The sequence below is a fragment of the Cibotium barometz genome, chromosome 20, assembly GCF_041138505.1.
Source record: "Cibotium barometz isolate CiBa-2024 chromosome 20, ASM4113850v1, whole genome shotgun sequence".
Classification (NCBI taxonomy): Eukaryota; Viridiplantae; Streptophyta; class Polypodiopsida; order Cyatheales; family Cibotiaceae; genus Cibotium; species Cibotium barometz.
In genome coordinates this window covers 16,678,319-16,693,602 of record NC_141065.1, presented here as the reverse complement: position 1 = coordinate 16,693,602, position 15,284 = coordinate 16,678,319, and the positions used below count along the sequence as shown (strand labels likewise).

General features: G+C 39.3%; 1 protein-coding gene across 1 annotated transcript; it reads right to left on the bottom strand.

Annotated features, from left to right (window-relative positions):
* Positions 1-11,154: 11,154 nt before the first annotated feature.
* On the bottom strand, positions 11,155-13,661 carry LOC147627591 (transcription factor BOA-like). The gene is made up of 2 exons (XM_086814498.1): positions 13,175-13,661; positions 11,155-13,003 (listed from the first exon to the last, which is right to left on the bottom strand). The coding sequence occupies exon 2, from the start codon at positions 12,632-12,634 to the stop codon at positions 11,462-11,464; it is 1,173 nt and encodes a 390-aa protein (XP_086670624.1). The 5' UTR covers positions 12,635-13,003; positions 13,175-13,661; the 3' UTR covers positions 11,155-11,461.
* Between the last annotated feature and the right edge of the window lie 1,623 nt (positions 13,662-15,284).

Here is a 15,284-nt window from a genome sequence, read left to right as displayed (position 1 = left end):
AGACTAGGCTGGTGGTCACTCCGAAAACCGAAACCGAGAAAATTCTCCATGCCCGGAAAGCGAGAATGATTCCACCTTTTCTTAACTTTAGCTTTAGAAAACAGATATGCACACACTCCTCTTTAAAACTTTAATAAAAACAATCCATTGACAAACAAATTACTGGTTACACATGTCATACTTCAAAATTTCCATTGAGTCTTTGTTTCTCACAAAACAGTATCACTCTGGACTCTCCGTTGAGACCAGCGAGTCAACAACGAGATCCAGTGATAGATTACAATAACATTGGTCTGTGATCAATATCTTCCTCGACATACGTATGGGTGTCCTCGGCACCGCGAGCCCATGCATCGCTTGGTCAGAACCCTCCAGGCTCCTCCTTAGGTGTCCTGGCACTTCACTCAGGGACCGCTTCGTCGGCCCTTGTCCATCGTACCAGAAGTGCACCATTTTAACCATACCGAGGCTGGTCAAGACCTCGGCAGGTTTTGCCGCGTGAGTTATCCCTCGAACACTCCCCACCAGCTGTTACAACCGAACTTCCCTTAGATAAACATATATGCCAAATGCTCCCTCCAGCATGCATAAGACAATCCTTTAAGAAAACAGGGTTTCTATGCAAGTTTTCAGTTTTGATTTTTGGTTGAAAACCAGGGATAATCTCAAATCCGTATCTCAATACTTCTAGATCCAAGTCTGAATTCCAAACAGAATTCCTCGAATTATGTTAACTTGATCCTCAGATCAAAATCAAAAGTCTTAAAACTAGTTTCAGATTCGGTGGGTGTTTTGAGTGTATTTTTCCTGAATTGATCGCATCGTCATTGATGAAGGAATTAGGTCTTGGTCAATAGTCTGAATGAGAGTTTGGGTGGTTTGGAAAGGTTCTTCCTAAATTATCTTTCTTGACAGGTACTATTTTAATTTCTCTTTTTCTAAGTTTCGTTCGATGAATATTTGCTTACAGATTTCTAAAACATCGATTTCTTAAAAGGAATAAAATAATCATTTATCTCGATCTCCGACTTCGATAGTTTAATTGAATTTTCTCATTACCATCTTAGTGAATATGAAATGGTAGAATTTCCTCTCACATATTATCTACCTATTCATTTTTCAAAAATTAACAGAAGATTAAAGAGAACCCTTATTTAATTATAAAGATTCTATATGCATCTAACTATGCATAAAATTAACAGAAGATTAAAGAGAACCCTTATTTAATTATAAAAATTCTATATGCATCTAACTATGCATAAAATCCAATTCTAATGAAAGTCACACTTTTATCATCATAAAAAAATCATTTATGGTGAAAATCACTCTTTTAATTAAAAAAATATCTTTTATGCACCCATTTATGCAAAAAAAAACCATTTATGATGAAAATCACACTTTTAATATAAAAAAATATCTTTTATGCATACTTCTATGCATGAAATTCAAATATGATAAAAGTAACACTTTTATAATTAAGAAAATTATCTTTTATGCATACTTCTATGCATGAAATTCAATTATGATAAAAGTAATACTTTTATGATTAAAAAAAATCTTTTATGCATACTTTTATGCATGAAATTCAAATATGATAAAAGTAACACTTTTATAATAAAAATATCTTTTTATGCACACTTCTATGCTTGAAATCCAAATATGATAAAAGTAACACTTTTATAATTAAAAAAATATCTTTTATGCATACTTCTATGCATGAAATTCAAATATGATAAAAGTAACACTTTTATAATAAAAATATCTTTTATGCATACTTCTATGCATGAAATTCAAATATGATAAAAGTAACACTTTTATAATAAAAATATATATTTTATGCATACTTCTATGCATGAAATACAATTATGATAAAAGTAACACTTTTATGATAAAAAAATATCTTTTATGCATGAAATTCAAATATGATAAAAGTAACACTTTTATAATTAAAAAAAATCTTTTATACATAAAAATCCATTTTGATGAAAGTAATACTTTCATAATAAAAGAAAATTATTCCTTTATGCATAAAATCTATTTTGATGAAAGTAATACTTTCATAATAAAAAGAAAATTATTCCTTTATGCATAAAATAATAATAATCAATATGCATTTTCTATGCATGAAAATGACACTCTTAGAGTATAGAATCGATAGGAATTACTCTTTTAGCATAATAAAAGATAATTATTATTTTTAAAAATTTTGTCATAACCTCCTTTGTATGGCTGACCATTTTTCAATTTTTCCTACTTGATTTTGTCATAAAAATTAACTCTAATTGATTTAAAGTAATCTATACTAATCAAAATTCACTTAAAAGAAAATATTATAAAAAGTTTAATTCCATCAATTATCACTTAGCTAGGATAAAGAAGGGTTGATTTACTAGAGAAGAGAGGGGAATGCCTTTTACAATGAGGCATAACATCATTTGCAAGATAGGGAAGACAAAAATCATAAAAAACCATGAATTGAATGAGAAAGAAAAGAATCTCCAACTTACTAATGAATCTGAGAGCTTTCCCTTGGCTTGATGGTTTGAGGGTTCAACTCTTGTTTGAGACAAGAGTGGCCACCAATCTTTTGGAAGAGGGAGGGTCAAAAACTAATGAATTATGAATTAAATTCACTGTTTTTGGCACTTGGGAGAGGCAGGGTAATAGTGCATAACACTATTAAGTTTCAACAAAGGGGAGGGATTCTATTTATAGGAAAAAGTGAGCTTCTAACCAAGCCAACTGATTCTAGAATTTTCCAGACCAGTTTGGTCAATTTTTGACCATTTTTAGGTCAATTTTGCTCACTTTTTGGTGGATCTAGTTGAAACAGGAGAGAGGAGAGATAAAAATATCCCATTATTTGGGAGTTTAAAACTCATTTAAGCATGTGAAATAGGCGCCTCCTTCATGAGGGGAATTCCCCCATGCAGAGGTGTCAAAAATGCATCATTTCACCTAAATATCTCTCTTTTTTAACTATTAACCTTGTCCTTAGTCAACTCTTCATCTTATGTGAGTATTTACTTATTTTTGGGAGATTTTTCTTTTATTTCTTCATTTATCTCCTCCCTACATTTGGATGAATCTTATTGGTCCATAGGAACCTTAATTTAAAATTTCGAAAAAATCTTTACCCCTAGGATAATGCCTCTTGAACAGATTATACTTAATTTCTAATGCACCTTCTGAAAATCTTTTTGAACTTCTGTTTCAGGGAAACTTATTTTAATAAGATGAGATATTTTTCTATCCAAAAATATTTAAAATCTGAATTACCACTCTCTAGATGATTTTCTCTCTCTAGGCCAAAACTGGTAGAAACAAGATCTTTTATATTTCTGAAGAGGGATTTGATTACAGGGGAAGATGCTGGACATCTTGAGAGGCTAGGGAGGAATCTTACATTCTCTCCCACTTGAAAAACGCGAGATGTCCTCATCTCGCAAACTGGGGATAATCTCGCAACAACAGATCGGCTTCAAGCTCCCAGGTGGCATCTTCAAAAGGATGATAATTCTTTGAGAATTCTGTTCCTGAGAATCTTTTCTCGAACATCAAAAATTTGTTCAGGTTGGAGTTCCATCTGCCCTTGGGTTGAAGAGGTTAGGATATCATCATCAAGCACATGATTTGGGCTTGGCACATATTTAGAAGGCTTACATGAAATACATTATGAACTTTGAGATGAGGAGGCAGAAGAAGCTTGTAGGCTAAGTCACCTACTTTTTTTGTAATCAGATATGGCCCACAATATCTGGGGGATAATTTCTTATTCTTCCCAAGAGATAGCGAACTTCTTTTGGGCCGTGCTCGAATGAAGACCATATCTGCTTCTTTGAATTCTCTGTGTGTCCTCTTCTTATCTGCATATTGCTTCTGTCTATCCTGGGCAGCTTTTATATCTTTACGAATTGCCTGCATCTGCTGCTCCATGTCGTCAAGCATCTGTCTGGACATCTTGACCCTAATCAATGGATCGGACCAAGTTAATGGAGTTAAGCAATCTTGTCCATACAAAGCTTTGAAAGGGCTCATCCCAATACTTCTGTGATAAGAAGCATTGTAGGCAAACTCGACTAGGTGCAGATAGCTTAGCCACTTCTTGGGTTCTCTGCTACACCATGACCGAAGTATATCTTCGATTACTTGGTTTACCCTTTCAGTTTGACCATCGGTCTCAGGGTGATAAGCTGTGCTGAGATCCAAGAAAGTTCCCACTGCTTCAAAAAATGCAGTCCAAAACCTTGAAGTAAACTTGGGATCTCGATCACTTACTAGTCTCCTGGGTAGGCCATGCAATCTGAAGATTTCTTTGAGCAACACTCTGGCCACATCCACTGCAGTGTAGGTTTCTTTTACTGGGATCACATGGGCAACTTTGGTTAGTTTGTCAACTACCACGAAGATGGAGTTGTAACCTGATTGCACTAAAGGTAAGCCAGTAATAAAATCCATACTGATACATTCCCACTTCATCTGGGGGGATGTCCAATGGATGTAACTTCCCAGGCATTTTTACTCTTTCAGCTTTGACTTTCTGGCATGTCAAACATTGACGTACATGATTCAGTACATCCTTTTTCAGACCAAGCCAAAAGAGGCTTTTCTTTACAGTCATGTAGGTTTTGATGAAACCTGGATGTCCTGCTACAAGGCTATCATGGGCTTCATTCAGGATTTGATCCTTGGTTCCCACATCATTGGGGATGCATAGCCTGCGATTATAATACATAATGTCATCATCCAGGCTGTACCCTTGAACTCTGTTCAACTCCTGAGGAGTTTTGCTTTCTTGCATAAGTAGGGTAGCAATAGGGCCAAAGAATCTGTCCTGCATGATCTTCTCTCTTGCTTCAATAATCAAGGGATTTGATAATACAATAATTGCAAGCAAGGAGGCTTTTCTGCTGAGGGCATCTGCTACCACTTCTCTTTGCCGGGGCGGTACTTGATTTCAAAATCAAATTCCTGTAGGGTCTGCATCCACCTTCTTTGGCGCATGTTGAGATCCTTCTGAGTGAAGATCCACTTTAAGCTCTAATGATCTGTCATCAAAGTGATTCTTTGTCCCAGTAGGTAATGTCTCCACAACTTGAGGGCATATACTACTGAAAGTAGTTCCAAGTCGTGGACAGCATAATTCCTCTCATGCGTTCTGAGTTTTCGGGATTCATAGGACACTGCATGACCTTCCTGCATAAGTGCACCTCCCAAGGCAAAACCACTTGCATCAGTTACTACCTCAAAGGGTAGAGAGAAATCTGGCAGCTTCAAAACAGGACTGGTTACCAAGGCGGTCTTCAGCTTATCAAAAGCACTGTGGCACCTGGCAGACCATTGAAATGGGATATTCTTTTTGAGAAGGTTAGTCAGAGGGGAAGCTATGAGAGCATACTTTGGTATAAAAATTCTATATCAACCAGTCAATCCCAAGAATCCTCTGACTTCTTTCACTGTCTTTGGTTCAGGCCAATCTATGACGGCTTGGACTTTTGCAAAATCTAGAGAAATTCCATCTTTGGATACTAAAAAGCCCAAGTATTCAACGTGGTCGGCAGAGAAAGTGCATTTGCTCTTTTTGGCAAAGAGTTGATGCTTCCTTAGAATCTCAAGAACTTTTCGGACATGAGTCTCATGGTCAGCTGCATTCCTTGAGTAAATCAGAATGTCATCAAAGAAAACTAGAACAAAATCATCCAAGTATTCTCTGAGGATGTCCTGCATTAGGCGATTGAATGTAGCTGGGGCATTAGTTAATCCAAATGGCATGACAGTAAATTCATAATGCCCATAGCGAGTATTGATGGTTGTTTTCAGTATATCTTAATCATTGATCCTGATCTGGTAATACCCAGATTTGAGATCTATCTTTGTGAAGATCTGTGCTCCATTTAGCCTGTCCAAAAGCTCATCAATTCTTGGGATAGGATACTTATTCTTAACTGTCAGCTGATTTAGACCTCTGTAGTCCACACAGAGTCTAAGCATTCCATCTTTCTTTTTCTGAAAGAGAACTGGCGCACCTCAAGGTGAAACACTGGGTCTTACAAACCCTTGTTCTAACAGCTGTCTAAGCTGGTCCTTGAGTTTGATGGCTTCAGGAATTGGCATTTTGTACGTGCGCAGGGCTACTGGCTGAGCTCCGGGGGTCAATTCAATCACATGATCTACTTCCCAAATTGGAGGCATTTCAGTTAGCTCTGTTGGGAATAGATCATCAAATTCACTTAACCATTCTGGTTCTTTAGCCTTAAGCTTTGAGTCTACTCGGTTCATTTTGACAACATAAATTTGCTGCTTCTTCCTAAGTCCTTTCAGCAACCTGGAAGCTTTTACTAACTGAAGGTCTGGGGATCCGGGAACTCCAGTTCCTTGAACTTTGTTCTCATGAAGGTCATGGAAGGAAATGGTTCCATTGTGATAGTGTATGTCAGCTTGATTTTTGTGGAGCCAATCCATTCCCGTCAAAAACTCCCAGAGGTAAGACTTTAAACTGACAGTCGGTTACATTACCATCTAGTTTGAACTAGATAAGATCTGTCTCATGGTGAGTGAAAAGAGTCTTCCCACTGGCCAATTCAACTTGCATAGGTTTCCCTGATTTCTGTTCTAAGACTAGCTTACACAAGCATCCAGGGGAAATGAATGAATGAGAACTGCCTGAATCAATAAAAAGCTTAAAAGGCTTACCCTGATACTCTGTTGGAGTATGGATGACAGAGAACTGCTGGTTAGGCCCTTGATTTTCAATTGCAACATAGATCTATCCTTTTTCCTCTTCTACTACATTTGAAATTGTGACTGCTCTGGCTGCTGCAGTCTGAGGTGGAACTCTTTCTCTTTGGTTGCCCCAGTTCTGGGAAGGAGTTCTGAGGTTACTCTAGACAGAGGCAGATGGCTGAGCTGGAGTTCTTCTGGGGTTTCCCTGGCTTGGGCGAGACGGACCTTGATTAGACTGGTAGGAAGGGGTTGGTCTTTGAACTCGGGGTCCTTGACTTCCCTGTCCCCTTGACATGGCAGCAGTCGGGCTGTCTTTTAACTGGTGACCAAAACCCTGGCATCCAAAACATCGGTTTTCAGTTCTGAGCTCATCCCTCTGATTTCTTGAAAGAGGTGAGGCTCCTGAGAAAGTATTCTGGGGAAGGGTCTTCCTTCACTTCGGAATCTTCCTGCATCCTGATTCTGATTCGGGCCTTGCTGCCTCTTCGGGGGTGGAAAGTTTGAAGTACTTCCCTCGGCTTGGAATCTTTTAAAGTTGGAGGGTGCAGGCTTTGGTGGGACCTTTACTACAAACGCTTTGGCAAAATCTTTTGCCATTCTTACTTCTTCAGCCATGGACACTGGCTTGGCATTTTTGACCAGTGTGTCCAAGGGTTCGTTCATTCCCTGAATGAACCTAGCCATGAGTTGTTCTTCATCTAGAGGTGGTGAATATTTGAGTAAAAGAGCAAAGACCTGGTGATAATCCTTGATGGTTTTGCTCTCCTGCTTTAGCTCTAAGAATTCGTTCATTTTGGTTTCCAAAAATCCAGGAGGACAAAATCTCTTTCTTAGATAGGTTTTTAGATCATTCCAGGACTAAGTATTTCTATCCAGACGGTTGGTGTCACAGTGGTTCCTCCATGCTACCCTGGCTGTTTCCAATATTTTCAGCCGGGCAAGAGCCATTTTGCTCCGCTCATTGTAGCCTGTGACGTCAAAATACTCTTCCATGTCTTCCACCCATTTCTCCACAGTCTTGCCCTGGTTCTCCCCTTCTCCTTTGAAGGGTCATGGGTGAGTCCTATGAAGAGCCTTGCGAACATCAGGGTCAAGCTCGTCATCTTCAGAGACAGGATCTGGCTGACGGCCACGGTTTCCTCATCTCATGATTCTGCCAAAATTTTAAATATTATTAAATTTTTATTTTGATATTATCCACGAGATCCTAAGACTTAAGAGGTTCGAAAAAACAATTTCTTAAACAAGACAATGATCTTATTGGAGATCTATGACATATGTCCGATAACAGATTTTTCTTTATCGGATCGTCCGTAAACGAGGCAACAATAACGAGATCACATCTATAAAAGTGCATTGGATGAGAGGCTACACATCATAATTCATTCAAGGGTAAGGATTCTTTGGAAATGGTGGAAAATGTGGCATATGGAAAACACAAGAGGTCAAAGAATGTTCCCCATGATACAAGTTTTCTTACAAGCCGACATCCTTGTATTTAATTTTTGAGTTAACAAAAAACGGTCCCCTTCGCATGAAATCAAAAGAAATAATCAAGTAAAAGCTTCGGACATAGCTTGAGGAATTTGAGGATATGATGAATAGAAGGACTTGCTCTTAAAGAGAAGGTGTGCAAACTACATCAAGATGATGAAAATGTGGTGGTTAATAAAAGATGGCTCATCAAACATCGTCCTCCTCTAACCTTGTTGAGGACATTGACACATACTACTGTAGAGAAGATGAAGAGTGAATGTACAAAATATTTCTACGATGATTCCATAAAATTGGCTTACTTTTGTGATTACAATCATGGTGTATTGCCTTTTTCAAGAAATTCCTTCATTTTCACTAATGTACAAAGAAGAGGCAGCTTTCATGGAACCTTAAAAATTTAAGCAATTTTCATGTATTGCAAACTCTTTATTTGGCAATAAAAACACCATAGCAATTAATGTGCTAATGTCTTGTTTATTCAAGTTTTCTGCTTTGAGACGGATCATATTCAATCACTCAGAAATCACACTAAACATCAATCTTGGAATGTTTATATAATGTACTTCACAAGCTATCTTAATTTTATGCTTAAATCCATTTCAATTGTACTTTATCTTCATCTTCTACTTTTGTCTCAAATTGAGAAGGTATGAAGTCTAAGAAAAATCTTATCAATTGTTTACAACCTCTAAGGATGAGATTTGTAGCTCTATCAAAGCTTGAAAATAGAGAATAGATATCATTTTTCTATGTTTACCAACCAATTTGAAACTTTTCAAAGATCTAGCTAATATGTCATATGGGACTTTGAACTGACATAAAATAGACTGTCATGATAATAATGGCCATCTCAATGCATGAGTTTGACGTCAAAAGCTTCTCAAAGTTAAGAAATTAAGGATTGTAACTTTGAAATTATATTTCTTGACATAATTAGTCATTACAAACATGTCAATGTATTTAAAAACCACCAAGTTGTATATTGATCGATCCCATGTACATCAAGCACAAAGCAACTTTTAGTCATCTTCATTTCACCCAATCACCACCATACACTAAGATGTTTTTGGTAGATTGAAAGTAGCGCATGCTATAATCACCTTAGATTTTTCACAAAATCTTTATACTTGTGCAATCATGTTGTATGGAATGCAAGAATGGCTCTCTCTGATCACCTTAGATTTTTCACAAAATCTTGATACTTGTGCAACCATGTTCTATGGAATGCAAGAATGGCTCTCTCTCTCTCTCTCTCTCTCTCTCTCTCTCTCTCATGTTGGCGTATTGATTTACGCATCGTGCTTCCAATCGAGAGGTCCCAAGTTCAAGTCTTATCCCCGCACCTTGGTGCCATCATGTAGATCATATATGGTATGTTAGCTTGGCTATGACGCTAAAAACTACTCCTCTCTCTCTCTCTCTCTCTCTCTCTCTCTACACACACATACTATGTGTGTACATACATATATATGTGCGTGTGTGTGTGTGTACATACGCATGTATGTATGTACACACACACACACACACACACACACATGTATATATGTATGTAAGTACGTACGTACGTACGTACATATATGTGTGTGTGTATATATATATATATATATATATATATATATACAAATATGTATGTATACACATATATAGATATTTACATTTATATACACATATGTAAATATATGACCTTACAAGGGAGAAAAGATCACACATAGGTACAGTTAAGCTAGAAACACTGAAAGGTTTAAGAACTCTTGAGGTCTGTCGCACAAGCCCACTAAAGATGAAATATCTATGCAGGAATATCACATGCTAGTGTTTTGAACTGAAGTTAAAAATACTGGTTCAAATGTGGTGACAGAAATCTGCCTACATGCAAATACAATTTCACAGTCAAGCTTTACCTGAAGTGCATGAGATCCAAAAACCTTGACATGGTTGATGGTTGAGCCAGCCTCCTCAAGTTGAAGCAAGTGCAATAATGACCCACTTCATGCGCCCGGCCCTCTCAACAGAGAACCAATTCTCCTTTTCTGCAATAAAGAATTCCCAATCATATGGTTCTATGTTACCTTTCTCTTCAATAGCTTTGAGCCTACGTTCATAAGTGCCACAATTAGCTGTTTCTATGTTACCTTTCTCTTCAACAGCTTTAAGCAGCCCAATGAGCTACCATTTCACCTGCAATCAAGCCTTGGATTTGTTGTTTGTAACATCACAAGGAAAAATCATGGTTGCTTTGCATGCAGGTGCTTAGATATCATGGCAAGAAGAAAAGCCCTTGGCTTTCAAAATCCAGTGCCCCCCCACCCCCCCCCCCCCCCCCCCCAAAATGTCTCCTAACTGCATCCAATGCATGAGGGTCCAGGTTTTCCTCTTGGACTTGCAACACAGTACAAACTAGCTCTTGGCTCTGACATGAACAAAACCACCGAGTCGTTCCTGACCTACTGAGAACTCAAGGCGATCAAAGGAATTTCTTGTCCCCAAGGCGAGGCTGCTAAACATGAACAATATAGAAGACTTCAAATGCTTTTTTTGCAATTTGACCCTTCTGAAAACACCATCATTTGCCAGTGGCACTATCTTTCCCCAACACAAAAAGCTCCATCAGTAACATGCGGCATGCCTCCCATCTTGAACTCTATCCAGAACCACCATGACCCATGAAACACAGAACCAACAGGCACCTTCAATAATAAAGGCTCATAAGAGGCAACTGCATCTTTTTGTGCTATCAAGGCTCATCCACCAACGGAGAAGTGTCTTTAACGGAACAGCCTCAGCCTCTGGACACACTCTCTCATTTCAGCTTGGATAACAGAACACACTCCTAACTCACATCATGATTCCAAACTCACCAAATCAGAAGAAGTGTCATTTGTTCTTTCATTCTTTTTGAGATGATATCATCAGAGTTACACCACCTAAACAACGTTTTGCTCACCACAGAAAGGGAAAAAAGATGTCTTTGAAAAGCATTTTGTATGTCTCAGGGACAGATATCTGCAGTACAACAGTACAGTATGCTGTATCTATACGAGTTAATTGAACCCTACAAGCGAGCCCATGAACTCAATTTGTCGCTACCTACTAACCCTATGGCATAATTTTTATGCCAAGCATCTATCATAAACAGTTTATTATGCAAAACATGGAACACCGGACTTCGACTAAATGGTTGTAGGAGCTGCTGAAGTAATGGGAAGCACGACAATATCATTACTGTACACTACAGCTAAATCTAAGTCCCACTTGTAGGGAAAAGCGTGAGGACCCGTCTTTGAGGTGAGCCTGGCCGCCCTTGACTTTCCATCACAAACTCTTGATCTCCGGGGGGGAACCTTTGAGAAGATGCAGGCCCGACAAGACTGTTGTATACATTATGATCAAAGTTTGAAAAGGGTGCAGTCGGGCCTAGCGTCCCCACCATGTGGGTGGGGCCTATGCCAGCCATAGGCATGGGCATAAGAAGAGGAATGAGATCCTCCCCATGATTGGAAAGGAAATGTGCTGAAGCTGCAAGACTGGGGGGCACCGGAGTGGATCCAAAGAGATGATCTGAAACCGATGGGCCTTCTGTAGAGAGGCCTTGCATGCGCTTAAGATACAGGCGATACTTTTGAAGATGGCTAGCCACATTCTCTCTTGTTAGACCCTCAACGTTCATCAGCTGCATGATGGTCTTAGGTACAGCATTCTTAATGCCGAGATGAGCGACAGCATCCACGAAGCGCTTGTGCAGCTGAGGTGTCCACACTAACCGTGGCCGTTTCAGTGTTCTGGCTGCAGGCTCTTCATTTGAATTCTCCAAGCCCACACTAGAATCCACATCCTCAAATTCAATGTCCAGCCGCTTTCTGAGCTTCTTGCCTGAACCACCTTCACTATTGTCAGCGCCCCCAACCATACCACGCCCATAGCCATTCTCTACCCTTCTATCTAGGGAGATAAAAGCTGTGCCATTGGGGGCGGCAGCAGTATCTTCATACCCGATGGATGGGCTCCTTTGCTGTTGATCTGTCCCGGGATTCCACAAACCTGCTTCAAGTTTCAAACCTTTGGTAGAGAGTCCATAATCCAAGAAGCTTGAAGGTGGCAAACTATCTGTTGCTGCTTTTTCTGGTATGAAGGGAAAGCTTGCTGTTGCAGGCAAGCTATGATTTTCCTGCACAGATGACGTCGGGTGGGCAGCACCATCATCAAGGGAAGGGGAAGAGTTTCTTTGGAGGCCGAGGGTGGCAAGCGTGTTCTCTGATGCAATTTGTACCTCTGAAGCACTGGTAGGCGGATCGGGAATAATTTTAAAGGCAGATGCAAGATCAGGGGGTATGAGCGTCTGTGTAAGGGGCATGAGCTCCTCTGGAGCAAGCAGCCCTGCCTCCCATTCTTGTACTTGGGTGTTGCTGTGGTTCATGGGAGCTTCAATTTGATGCAGCTGGGACTTCAAAAAGCATTCAACTCACAAGCCCTGGAGACCTGCCCTCCAGCATAAGCTTCAATAACCCCCAAATTTCTTTTCGAATGCAGCTGCCCACAATCAATCTACATTCATGAAGTATATCATAAGGTTCGCCTTGCCCAAATTCACATGCAAATCAATCGCCCAAAATGGATCTGCCACAGTTGGGTATATAAATTTTCCCGCTTTGTTTTAAAAACACAATCAACCCTGAAATGGCTAGTTTATGCCCACAGTAAAAGTACCATCGCCTGATATGGTTCCACTTGCCCTAATTTTCTCTCCATTTTCCTTGATTTGCTTAAGAGTAAATAATGGCCCATACTGCAAAGTGGGTTTAAAGAAAATCAAGCACTGGATTAACCTTCCTGCATAAGCTTCAAAGTGACCTCAATCTTTTCCCCCCTTCTGATTTTTTCCAAAAATTTGACGTCATTTTTCTTGAGAATTATTCGCCCACAACTGAATTTCGCTTCAAGGAACAAATGATCTTACCTTGGGAAAACTTCAGCCACTGTGTTTGATGCTAGCCGCCATGGTTGGATCAATAACGGAGAGCTAGGTTTTGTTTTTTTTTGGAGAGGAAAGAAAACGAAAGAAGCTGTCCTCTCGTGATGGGCTGGCTCAAAAAGCAGCTCCGGATCCTAACTTCCCCGTTTGCGCCACACAATCTGCGCTCGGGCTCCCCTTTCGCTCTCGATCAGCTCGAAAATCGCCCAGAAAAAAGAAACAAAAAAGAAGGGGGTCAAAAAATGGTACTACATAGTGGGGAAAACGCATTTGACCAATCGAATCGCCTGCACGATCTAGACAATTGTGTTTGTTTTTTCTGTTTCCGATCCGCCCATTGGGTAGACAAAACACAAGAGGAGGACAGATTTGACAAAGGCGATGCAGCAGAGGAATCAAGGGGGGAAACACCCGATGTTGCTTTTCTGTTGCCTTTTGGCAGATATGATTGCAGTATTCACTAACATTCATTATCAAAATGAGGGGGGATTTTTTATAGTGAAAAAAAATTTTGTTATTAGGAAGTTAAAGACTCTTCCACTACATTCTCCTAGTAGGGATCCCCAAAAAAAAAAAAAGCACCATGCTTTAGGAATTAGGTCTGTGCTTTTTACATCCCCAATATGGTCAAAACTATGACCCCTAAAGCTATGCTTCTTCCTGTTGTGCTTTCTTATTACAGAGCCCTCTTGCATTACTACACCAGAGGACCAAAATCAATCACACCAAGATTGGAGACGACATAAACAAAGCCCAAGCAGGGATGATCCATCCTTCATATTATCAGTGATACTGATAATAAATCTCCCCCTTCGATATAAAATTTCCAAATGAGATGAGTTACACCAAGATGGTGTTTCTTATGAAATGATATTGTAATCTTTACCATCATGATTCAAGGCATATGGAAAAAAAAACAAACAAGACGCAAAGTTTCTTTAATTGTCTTGCCACTTGCACACATGCCAAATATGACGAACAACAAGGAATTTGCCTCATCAATTTGCATTTCCAACAAATATAGAATTTGAGACCTATCGCATACAATTGATTGTCACTTCAAATACAAGAAGAGAGAGGAGAGAGAAGAAAAGAGGAGGGCGGGGGGGCTTGATTTGTCACTTCAAATACAGGAGAGAGAGAGAGAGAGAGAGAGAGAGAGGAGAGAGAGAAAGAGAGAGAGAGAGAGAGAGAGAGCATGGGGGGAGGGGTGGGTGGTTTAGGATCTATCTTGGGCATGATCAACTTAGAGGATAAATTGGATTGAATTATAAACAATTGCGAAATGTAATAAATTGAAGGCATCTTCTCACATGGCTATGTGTTTTTATGTCTAGATGTAGATGACTAGGTCGTAAAATTCCTTGATTTCTTTTATATCCCATGATCATCCAGTGCATCTATTTTCTCAATTGAAATGAAAGTTAGAAGCAAAAATTAAGTTGAAATATGTATGGCCCACTAGTGCTCTCTCTCTCTCTCTCTCTCTCTCTCTCTCTCTCTCTCTCTCTCTCTCTCTCTCTCTCTCTCTCTCGCGTGCGCGCGCCATATGTGTGTTGTAGTAGTGCGCGTGTTATCCATGCATACACATGCATGATGCATGTGTGCACTAACATGTTGCATGTATACATGCACAAGTAAGTCTAGACTTTGCAACTTGTACAATCCGTGAGTGAGTTACTAGCTTTGCAAACATCTATTTCACTAATTAGTTGCTAACCAAGCTTTCTAAATCCCCAAGGTACAATGTTATTACTACTATAGAGAGTTAAAAATATCATGGGGCTACTATAGGTGATTGATCATACTTTGAATCTACGTGATCAAACTTTAGTTAGGATGCTTTGAATGAGATTAGCATTCAAAATTCTAATCACTCAAGCATGCATGCATGGTTTCTCACTACACAATGGACAAAAATAAAAGTTTTAACTTTGTGCCATAGTATAAATCTATCAAAGAAACAACCATGGCTTTGTCATTGTGGTATACTTTGGATAACACCATAGAGAATGGATAATAAGGAATGCAATCTAAGGGACCAATATATTGTGAATAGCACCATAGAGAATGGAGAATGGAAATGTAAGGGACC